The following is a 12,117-nucleotide window of genomic DNA, read 5'->3' as shown; positions in this document are numbered from 1 at the left end:
TACTGGTACCAGAAAGGTACTTTGCAGCTATTTAACAACATGATTTTTGATCCAGTGCCATTAAATGTCCATGAAGAGTTCAGTCTTTCTCTCTCTCTCTTACTGTTTTTTTTTTAGTAGTTGTTAGTACTGCAGTAGAGATTTTATATACAGGACTTATTTTAATTGTTCTGTCTATGAAGCAATCATAACAATTATATCTTTGTTTTAAGTTGAATTCTAATACACACATATCTAGTAATCATATTTTCATTGTCTGTTGCATTATAACATGTTAAACATATAAAATAATGGTGTGTCTACAGCTAGCCATCTAGCTATCTGTCTAGGTATACAGATGGATATGTGATCTATCACATACCGTACACATTGCTAACAAATTAAAGATGAAAAACATGCTATGAATTTTAAAAAAAATTCTGCAATAACACATTTGATTTATACACATACCAAAAAGCTAGATACATCCATTGGGCACATCATTTCATTTCCAGCTTACACACATGCAGCACAAGCACTGTACTCGAGGAACCCCCTACATTAAGAGATTATATATAGTGTCGCCTAAATAACTTCAAAAGCTAGCCAACAAGAACATAACTTAGAAATGACAACATGTTGTAGCCTGAACACTAAAGCAAAAATAGTAATACAAAATGTGACATTTTCTAACCGTGTGATAAATTAATGGTGTTATAAAACCATGAACCATTGAGGCCCGTTCAAGTTTGTTAGAATTCTGAAACAGATTTATATGGCATCCATAATGTGTTCTTAAGCTGCTGTAACATTCCATACAAGCATGACCTACTGTCCCAAGAAACTTTTTATATTTAACTCTCTGTGGAAAGATGTCTCAATGAATAAGAACAATATTTGGGTAATAGTATTGCAGTTGATAACATATCAAAACCAATCAACTTCAGAAGAGGAATGTATTTTTACTGCGCAGATGCTTTTGCCATTAGTATTTAATATCCTCCAAATTGAGTGATTTGTATAATGAAGAGACTGAAACAATAGCAAGAATTTAGGCTACAGATGTTTCATATTTATTTCCAAGAGCTGAGATAAATACAGGAATAAGTGATACCATGTCTTTGCTTGACATTCAGAAGGCTTTTGCATATCTGATGAGATACAGTTTCAGGGTTTATCGAAGTGCAGAGTTTATATAAAAAGAAAAAAGATACCAGCTGTTATTTTAGTTCTTTTCCTTGCAAAGGTTGGAAACCATTTACAGTGAAAGTGTCGGAAAATTATATTATGGATTGTGAGTACGATACTGCCTGGCAGGCACTTCACTGGATTCATGAAAGGAAGCCACTGTTTCCCAAATCCAGATGTATATATTTTGACTGGCACTTCTCAAGGAGTCTAAGAAAGTTAGATGCCCAACTCTCATCAATACTGAAAGTCAGTAAGAGCGGTTGGATTTTCAAAAATGCGTAAGTGACTTAGGAGCACAAGTCTCTTTGACTTTCAATCGGACTTGTGCTTTTAATTACTTTGGCACTTTTGAAAATCCCACCCTAAGTACCTAACTCATTTAGGCTCATTTGAAAAACTCAGGCTTATTTATTTTCATTTTGATATGTATTAAATTCAGAAACACATAGAATTGGACTCTCCTCTGGTGTAAATCAGGCTAGTGCTATTTACTTTAATGGAGCTATTTTAATTTATACCCATTTACACTGTGCCCTCTTATTTAATCTTGATAAGTAGCTCATGAGCTGCCCTTCAACTACACACTTAAACATTTATGAGGTAATTTCCATAGAAACTGACTCAGTGGTCGGTATGTATAGATTGATTTTAATCAATGCATCTCTGGTTCTGCCATTGCCACAGGTTGGACATGCAAGCTCTTGAGCATGCAGTTTGTTCATTAGCCTATTGTTTCTTTTAGTACAATACACTGCCTGCATTTCACTATATAATTCAGCTATGGGGAAACATTTATTTTTCCATCTTCACAGCTAGGGCCTGACCAATGCCAATGAAGTCAATGGAACACCTCCCACTTACTTCAGTGAACATTGGCTCAGGCCTGTAGGGCTCAAGCATTTATTTCACACTTCACCAGGTACAGTACACCCTATAAGTTGCACTGTTATTCAAATGCAATTGAATTCAGTGACATAAGAGTCTCTGCAAACTGTACAGCTTGTGGTATATCAAAAAATATTTGCTGTGCTCTATCTGGCATCCCAGCCTCTGGCTGAAGTCAATAGGATTGTTGGGTAGGGGAGGAATACTGGAGTCAGTCAGTGTTTTAACTGAGTTAAGTCTTAGTTAAGACTGGAGGATTTTCCCCCTGGAGTGTTATTTGTACTGTCTGTATTTTCGCTGTGCTTGAAGTATTCCCATGCATGTGTGATGTGGGAGTTTGTGAATTCTTGGTGGGATGGCAGGAGTACGTACTAAGATCATGAACCTGGGGTCCATTGCGTTACATACTCTTTTGACAATTCAAGTTGCAGTTTGTAAAAAAAAAAAAAAAAAGGGGGAGGGGGGGAGAATTTACCTTTTGGGCTGTGTTACACCTATTTTTCCTCTGTCCCCATCCTTTCTCTAGGTTCGACACACACCCCCACTTGGCGTAGTGCCCAGGGAACTCGTGACGTGTGGCAATTTTCGGATGGAAGCTCGAGACCGCTTAAATTCTGAGAGAATGTGAAGCACACGGAGAATGTGCACCATGTACATGACATCTGAATGTGGTGGTCCGTTATCTTGCTAGCTTTGCGATGATTTCTGACATTAACTTCAGACGTCACCGTCCGAAGGCAGCATCAACAGGCTCCAGCCTGCCTGCAAGACTATGTTATATATATTTTTAATAGAATAAAAACACTTCTTTTTTTTTTTAAAAACAACTCACCATCAAGGGCTTATCGATCATCAATGGCTTTGACTGGCTTCCATGCCATTGGGAAAAGGCCCTCTTGAGTATACGTTGATACAGTGTGGAGAACCCAGCCTGTTGTTCTTATACATTACACACCATCGTTTAAGTGCGGCTAATGTTACAAATAGCAAAAATAAATAAATAAAGGAGGGGGGCGAGGGGGAGACTTGACATAATAAATGTTGCCGCTTTAGGTTTTGTTTGCTCTTTAATTTTTAATGCTAACAAGGACCATGCAGCTGGTATGACGTTGTAGTACCATATCCACTGCATAAAATCAACTGTTAAGATTAAAAAAGAAAACAAAACCCATATACACACAAGAAGTTATCCATCTATAGATGGCATAAATTTCAAAGAAAACTAAAAATGCAAAGCATTGTTATTGCAACACTATAATTAATGTAGGACTAGTGTGGTTGTTTATTAATGCTGAAGTGTGGGGGGGTCTCCTAACTGTCTATCTTATCATTTGCAAACCATTGAATAATGCCTACTGTGTTGTATTTCTGCTGTTAAAATATGTATTTTCGAGGTTGTGCAGGGGGGAGGGGATGATCCATAGCATACTTTAATTTGTCATTGTTTGTCCAAAAAGCTAACTGTTTTCAGGAGAATAATAATTTCATTATAGTGATACTGTAAGCTCCAAGAAAAGTTGACCCCCCCACAAAAAAACCCTGTGGTTATTGATTGATCTTTGTTACAATTATCCCTTATTTGTGCAAGTAGCCATATTCTGGAAAGCAATTAACCACATGCTTATTTTAAGCATGTGCTCAAATCCTGTTGGATCTAATAAAGCAGTTGAACACTTGCTTAACTTTGCGCATGTGAGTGCTCCTATTGACTTTCATATGACTATTAGGGACTTATGTACATGCGTATTTATGTCCCTGAATTGGGGCCACAGATTGTACCACTGAATGCAGTATATTCTATTGATGACCATGTGTGAGTAAGGGTTATAGGATCAGGCCTAAGTGCTGACGTGAATCCTTTATTTGGTTACGTCCTGATGCTGCAGGGCAAGCCGTGCCATTATCTTATTCTCATGTAAAATCACCCTAAAATTTATACCAGGTAGAAATTTACCATGCAGGGTCTCAGGTCTGGTGACAAAGTTATTTATTTGTATTTATTAATTATTGTTACTTGCTTTTTTATTTATTTTTTAAAGCTGAATGTGAAAATTTGGCCAGGCTGCTATTTTGCTCATGAAACTGCAAAATAGATAAAATAATAGCACCTTTTGGTCATTTTTAAAAAAATATATAAATGTTATTTTGTTTGGGAAAGTGGTTATAGCACAAGCACAGTCACTTTTGTAACAAACTTTTGTAAAGAACTTTAGACTAGTAGTTGCAGAGTGCATGAGCATCTGTGCACACCACTATTAGTGGAGACGTGCCAATAAACTATCAGTGATCTGTGGATTACAGTGTATAAATAGGGATTGATACAACAGACTATTACTATTACTGCTTCTTCTGAGGTGTTATGGTTTCTAGGATCAATAATCCATGTGTTACACGCTCTCTGATGGCCCCATTTGGTACACAGTAGTGGCAACTGTGGTGCCACAGAAGCAGGCCACATATGCTGTGCTTCTGGTTAAATTCTGCCAGAGTGCATGGGGAGCTAAAGTAACTTTGCATTTAGTCTAGGCATGTAGATGCTGGTAACACAGGTAGGGACTAGGATGTGTTGTTCCAATGGCAAAAATGTCATGGTTCAGACCTCCTACTCCACATTCTGAACTAGTGACAATGTCTGTGCTGCAGCTGAATTAGATCAGAACCATTAATAATACACTTTTCTCAACAGCAGCCCCTGCTGGGACCCCTCCATTCTTCCCTGAGGGACTTTGGCAAGGAGATTTGTCAAAAGGCATGGCCCTTACCTCGAAGTCCAAATTTTATGACCAATGTTGAGCAAATGCAGCTGGTGAAAATACAGGCAGGATTAACATTGAATAATGGATGTAGACCTCCCTCCCAGTATGGTAGTATAGACCATAGTTGATCAGGCTCTGATGGGCAGCATAACCATAGCAGATCAGCATATCAGATCAATCCCTATACCATAACTAGGGGTGTCAAAAATGGCACCCATTTTGCTCCATATCTGTGCACTGCTCTGCACCTGTTTACAAGGAGTTTTTTGAGCACTGAAACAGCATGTCCTACATCTTTGATTGATTATGCCTCATGTGCAAAGGAGTTAACAATTCCCATCAGCTGCTGGCCTCTCCCATGGCAGCCTCAAACCATTTCCACATCAGGGTACGCTAGGCAGCTGCATTCTCACTGGCATGGCTGTTTCAGAATGTGGCATATGAGTCAATTTTACTCCATTGCATAGTTGGAGCACTATGCAGTGGAGTAACTCTTCTCTTTTCCCTAGAGTACTGAATTAGGTCCCCTAAATACAGATCTACAGAATGGCTGGGTACAGTTCTGTATAGCTGTAAACCATTTAATCAATAATCTGTTTTTAAACATCCTTCAGTACATACTTACCTGAAAAACTTCAGAAGATTTTGTGACTTTTTGCACATCACAACATGCCAAGAGCAGACAAAGCTCAGTTCACAGATTGTTTCAGGGCATTGTGGAAACACTGGGCCATAGCCTGTAACTCTCTGTCACAGCAATACAAATCCAGAATAGGTCACTTATTTCACTCTGGATTTATACTAGTGTAACTAAGAGCAGAAAGGGGGCCCATTGCTACCATTCAAAGTTGGTAGAAGCAGGTGGCTAGCAGGTATTTTACCCTATCTAGGAGAACTCTGATTGTGTTCTGCCGGGCACGGAGACAAAAGTGATACAATACTTTCCTACTGAATTGAAGGTGAAGTGAAATTATTAAATTCTTTTCTTTTTTTTTTCAAATGAAGGAATTAAAAAAAAATTTAAGATTTTAAGTCATTTGCAGAATTCATGTGTTGCCTTAAAATTATAAATATATGTAACAACTATGTTGAAAGCTTTAGTAACTGTTAAGAACTGAGCTCGGGGTTCCATGTTTCACTGCGAGTGCTGATACCATTTACAAACACCCCATGCTGGAACAAAGCACTAGGCTCTTCTTCAGTCTGTGTAAGACCATCTGTACTGCAATCGTGTGCATTAGGACTATATTTGCAGCTGGTATAAACCGTAGGAGCTCCATTGAAATTGGTGTAGCACCACTGAAACCAATGGAGCCAGGCTGCTTTACACCAGCCACTCACCTGGCTTGTGGAGCTTTGGACGCCTTGTAAGGACAGTTTTAATGATAGTACTTCTAGGATGGGAAGTTGACTGTTGGGCTAGCCTGCCCAGAATCCTTGACTGCGTCTGTGGGGAAAATAATGTACAGCAGCTTGTTAGCAGAAAAGCTCAAGGTTGCTCTGTTTTCTTGACAAGAAGAAAAAAAAATCTCACATATTAGAAATGTACAATATACTGCACAATCAGCTCTTTTAGGAGAAACACAGAACCTTGAACTCAGGTCCTGAGCTGTAAGTTAAAGATTAAATGATTTTCAAGTACTTTGTATTAAAATGTATTCATAATTTTAAAGTCTGCACATATCTACTGTTAAAAGATTTAGGATGTTAAACGATTTTTGTATTTATTTTAGAAGTGCTGCAGTTCACTTTTAAGAACCAAATTTAAAAGCTCTTTTTGTTACTCAATCCAACATGCTGTAATGGTCTGAAATGAGCAAGATATGCGGAAATTAGACAGTTTAGCTTTGGGTTTAGTTTGAAAAGCTTCTTTCAATGTGCAAACATTTTATCTGTGCTGTATTTTATTTTTAAAGACAGTCTCATGATAATAAAATGCAGAAAGGTTAACACATTTGTGATGTCTTACTTAAATTCTGCTTTCAAATTATGTTGATTTAGGAACATTAAATTGATTCCAACATTAAATTTGGGGGGAGGGAAAAAACAAGCATAAAGTTGGCCACTTATTAAACTATGTTTGTCTCAAATGAGTGAAATGATTATGTATCCTGTTAGAACCCGTGAACAGGATTTTAAAAAACTAATACAACAAAAACCACACTTCATTTTGATTCCTGCTTCACATCACATCCTGCTAGGTACTCTAAATAGCCAATAGCAATACTTGAATCCTGTCACTGACAATATTTAGTTTTGTGTTTGAAGGTGGCAGAATAACTATTAACTTCAGGGAAAGGTGAATTGAAATGGGATTCTTCTTTGGCTTTTTGAGATTATTCTACTTAATATGCTATTTATTCATTACTTTTATGTTGCCAGGAAAATGCATTGTTCATCTTAACTTTTTGATTTCTTTTGTGTGCAGGTTGTCCTGCTAGTGAGCCAGTGAAATACCTGACTAATTCATTGTTGGATTTTAGTATTTGCTTATTACAACTCGGTTTCTTTTTGGTGCCAACAACCCTTGAAGTGCATTAACTTTTTAAAGTAGACATTAATGTTGCCTTTGATTGTCATTAGATTCAGCTGTTCTGTTATTGTCTGGAGCCGCGTCTGGGATGTGAGCAGCTGAAATGGTGGATAATATGTGACAAGATGAAGCATGCCATCCATTGAATATATTTTCCTTTTCAAGATTGGCTAATATGAAATCAGGGTGGTGTGATATTTCAAATGATACTGCTATAAATTACTATCACTATTGTCACTGATCAAGAATTGTACGTCTTTTGCTTCCTCGTTGCTCTCTACACCCTTTTCCAAATTTCTCAGATTGTTGCAGGCATAAACAGACTTCATATATTAATATTTACACCACATTGTTGTTCCCAGCCTCTATACCAACAATTCTGATTGTTCTGATAAATAAAAGAAGTTTTCCTTTAAAGGTCTGTCTTCCATGACGAACAAAATAATACAACTATTCTTAAACAAGGAGGGAGTTACCTGTAAAAAAAAAATAGCAAAAATATAGTTGTTTGTTTTCTACTTCTATTGCATCTTCAGCAGTGATAATGTTTAGATGCCAGAACCAGTGGGCCCCAATTTAATTTAATCTGGCCTCCCATATTGAGCAGGATGTGATTTCTTTCTTGAACTACCCAGGCTCAGCTCTATTGTAATTTCAACACTATAGGTACTCATATGCCATGATGGTAAACACAGGATGGCTGGATAGCTAGATCCATTCATGTTACAATGAAACAATAGAAATCACGGTATTGGTGATAACAATGGACAGGTGAAAGAGGCAGGCTGCTTCCTACTTTTCTTGCTCATATTTATATCTGTTTGCCTTATACCTAGTTATCTGATACTGTGATGAGTTGGATAGATGGAAAGATGGATAACCATGTCACTAAGAAGATTCCAAACTTTACAGCGATAGAACTTTGCACTCTGTGATACCTTAACATTGTTAGTTCATTTTAGTCTTGCTAACTCTTCAACACTGTGGTGATTTCCATTCCATGTTGTCCAGAGGCAATGTATGCAAGCTCCTTCCTTTTCGCAGGTGTCTGCCATGTTTGTGACAAGGGCCACATATGGTCAATGTATGGCCCTCCCATTGATGGGAGTTGTGCATGCAGTATTTGGTTTCTAGTATTCAAATCCATATGCCATATTGTGTTGGCCAAGAAAGTAAGCCACCGAGCCTTGGTGCTGATGACCATGATGGGCTGATGCTTTTTACAAACTATGTAAATAGAGGAGGGTTGATAAAGACTTACTACCAATAAAATGGAACTATTTCCTCTCAAGTTTTTGTGACATTTTATAGCACTATAAAATTGCTTAAACATAACACAAAAGGCAATTCCTTCTGTCTTTTCCACCTAACCTAGCACAATTGTTACTAAATTTAATTCCCATAAATGCCAGGCAAAATGAATTTTCTCAATGGCAAGGTTTAGATAGAACAGTAAGAACTTTTCTTAGTGTCATGGAGCTGACAAGAGGCCAAGGGCCACACACCAAAGGCAGAGTCACCTCTGTCCACATGAAAGCTGTTTTCCATAACTTCAGTCATGGACTCTTGCCAGATTGCTTATGTGATCCTGCAGAAGATCCACATAACTTGATGGATGTGTTATTCTAAAACACACATCAAAGAGCCTGTAGCTAAACGCTGTAAGTCCTAAACCAGTTAATTACTAGAAATTTAACATTTTCAAGCTAGAAATGGACATGTGCCAAGTAATAAATACACATTATCCATTGAACAATTAATCCTTTGGCATCAGGAATCCAATTTTTCCCATGTGCATCCTGTCTTCTGCAATAGGATATGCAAAGGTAGCCACTACAAAGGGGTTTAAGGGAGGCATTTCTGCAGGTGCTGTATCAGAAAAAAGGGCCCTTTGTGGGCTTGATTCTGCTCCCACTGAAATCAATAGCAAAATTCCCACTGATTTCAATGGTGCAGGATCATGTCCTGAATGAGGATGTCCCACTGAAGTTCATGGAGGTTTTGTGTAGAGAGGACTTACAAGATGGAGCTCTAATTGAAGCATTTGTAATTTCAATACATTTTTACCATGTGAGTTCTTGTGTTTGTGTCCTTTGCCACTATAGTACTTTGTTTACTCTAATACAGGAAGGGCAGTGGCATTGCAGTGTTCCCCATATTACCTTATCGATGTATCTCAGCCCTGATCTGGAGGGATGCCATTTTAGAGGATGAGAGGGTAGCTCAGTCTATATGCTGCTCAGTTCCCTCTGAGTCTGGTGACACTGCCAGCAATGGCTGCCAGTTAGTAACATTTGTGCTGGCCTGGTGGCTTTTGCAAGCTGAACAATTCTGTAAAACCGGGCTCTAAATGGACACTCTGAGAAAATGCCAGCTTCTTGCTCAACAGCTCAGATTGGGGTGTGTGTTCAGATTTGGACCTGCTGACTGAAGGAAGCTTTTTACTGCTGGTAGCAGTCCAGAACCAGCTCTGCTGAGAGAGAGGCAGCTGGGTTCTATTCCTTCTTGTGTATCATCAACAGAATTGTTTACTAAGTTCCAGTTAGAGGCCCAGTCACTGGTGCAACCCCCACTGAGGGCAATGAAGCTGCATTGAGGTTGTAACGGAACTGAGGGTGGCCAAGGTGTAATATTTGATGTCATAATTCAGACTGCAAAGAGACCTTACTCTTGATGATGATAATGAAGAACAAGAAGGAACAAACCCAGTTTGACTTTCAGATCCCCAGATGGGTATGTAGAGTTAAAGGTTGGGTGACCCATCATGCCTGGTAACATCATTACTTAATGTGTCTGATGCCTTTGTGCAGCAGCATGAAAAGTTCAGAAAGGGGCAGCTTTTGGAAGCTACAGCTGAAAAGAACGAGGTGTCACAAGGCAATACTCTACTCACTGTATTGTAATTTAAGGCTTGAGTTTTGTGGTTCAATGTATTATCCTGACTCCTCTACTCCATGAGATGTATAATTACCTATTCGTTTATCTAGTTAAAAGCACACTCAAGTTTAAAAAAAAATGCCCCAAGACTGGTTAATGAGAGCCTTTCTTTAACAAAGGCAAATTTGCACAGCCAGTCAGTACATTAAAAAAATGTAAATAATTTAGGACCAGTTTCTGCCTCCCACATGGGCCACTTGAAGAGCAAAATGCTACCCAGTGTAGAGCCTGACCCTAAATTAATTTTGTGCTCATGAAAAGTGCCAGTTTGGTGGCACTGGAAACAAGTTTTTGTATCCAGAGAACTGGTTCAGAATAGGCAGCAGCTGTTCAAACTTCACTAAAATGTCCTACTCATTCACTTCACTTCTGACCTGGAGAGACTACACTGTAGGAGTGAGAAGTTAGTTTGGCCTTCATTCCCTTGGCAGTGAGTTGGCTAACAAGCATGCAGTTAGTACAAATTGGGAGGGTGGTGGGTTTTACAATGTAGACACTTGTCTCCAGGGGTGGCTCCAGGCACCAGCGCACCAAGCACGTGCCTGGGGCTGCAAGCCGTGGGGGGCGGCCTATTGGTCGCTGTGAGGGCGGCAGTCAGGCTACCTTCAGCGGCATGCCTGCAGGAGGTCCGCCGGTCCCACGGTTTCGGGGGCAATTCAGCGGTGAGTACGCCGAAGGCGCAGGACTGGCGGACCTCCCGCAGGCATGCTGCCGAATCTGTGTTACCAGCGGACCTCCTGCAGGCATGCTGCCGAAAGCTGCCTGACTACCGTGCTTGGGGTGGCAAAATACATCGAGCTGCCCCTGCTTGTCTCCTACAAGGAATTGGAGTGATACCACCAACCCATTTCATACACAGGATACAAGAATAGCCATCAAATGGTAAAAATGTTTGGCTACTAGTGATGTGGGCCAAATTCAAACTAGTGAGCTAGAGGTGAAAGTCCCTGAGTCCCATTATCAACTCCTTGGCCATCCACTCTGTGGTTCAGGTGCCAGGCTAGATCTCCTCTCACTTACAACAGAATACATTGAAATCAACTCTCTGGAAATCGATTCTTACTCCAGTGTAAGTGAAAAGAAAATCTGGACTTTTGCCCAGAAAAAAAAAATCTCTTGAAACAGTATTGTGATATGCAGAAGTAACCTTTTTCCAGTCACCTTTCTTGGTCCCTTCAACTCGCCTCAGTGTAGGGTTACCCTTGTCTAGGAGCTTTTTTGCCAGCATGCTTTCCTGGGACTTGCCCTTTAAATTTGGCAGAGACAGGCAGCTGCAACCCTAGAGGGGCCATTTTGCAACTGGCAGCTGCTTGCTACCTCTCCCTCTTTTCCAACTGGTAAGTGTCTTTAACTCTTGTTATATTTTCCTTTCTCCATTCCTGAGAAAATGGCACATTCCTGCAAAGACAGAGTATGACAATCTAAAATAATGAATAGGAGTGATTAATGGTTTCTGGTTAAAATAACTTTTGGGTCAGCACTTTCAAGTGTGCGTACTAGTTGTGGGTGCCTCTGAGTCTGAGGACCCAATTTAAGATACCTAGGTGAGTTTGGTTTTAGAAGTGCTGAGCACTCACCACAGCTCACATTTGGACACTTTTGAAGAGGTTGGTTTTGGCATATTCAAGCTCTGCCTGCTTTCTTCTCCCAGAAGAGACATTATATGGGTCTATTCTTCTCTCAATTTCTGTATACAACTCCATATTCAGAGAAGGGTGAGGGGGAGAGAAGACCCTGTAAGTACTTCCCTTTTATGGGTTTGTCATCCTTATGTTTGCAACCATTGCTGTAGAGAGGCAATGGTTGCAACAAGAGATCCTTCAACACAGGCGTCCT

At 39.5% G+C, this 12,117-nt stretch overlaps 1 protein-coding gene across 2 annotated transcripts in view; it reads left to right on the top strand.

Annotated features, from left to right (window-relative positions):
* BCL11A (BAF chromatin remodeling complex subunit BCL11A) overlaps positions 1–2,882 on the top strand; it is a 97,578-nt gene extending 94,696 nt beyond the window's left edge. For both annotated transcript variants that reach the window (XM_045011923.1, XM_045011924.1), the window contains exon 4: positions 2,582–2,882. In XM_045011923.1, the coding sequence (XP_044867858.1) occupies positions 2,582–2,673 (92 nt within the window). In that variant the 3' untranslated portion in view covers positions 2,674–2,882. The remainder of the gene's footprint in view (positions 1–2,581) is intronic.
* The last annotated feature ends 9,235 nt before the right edge of the window (positions 2,883–12,117 follow it).

The sequence above is a fragment of the Mauremys mutica genome, chromosome 3 (genome assembly GCF_020497125.1).
Source record: "Mauremys mutica isolate MM-2020 ecotype Southern chromosome 3, ASM2049712v1, whole genome shotgun sequence".
Classification (NCBI taxonomy): domain Eukaryota; kingdom Metazoa; phylum Chordata; order Testudines; family Geoemydidae; genus Mauremys; species Mauremys mutica.
The sequence above is the reverse complement of the archived record's forward strand: the minus strand, read 5'-3'. Positions and strand labels throughout refer to the sequence as shown.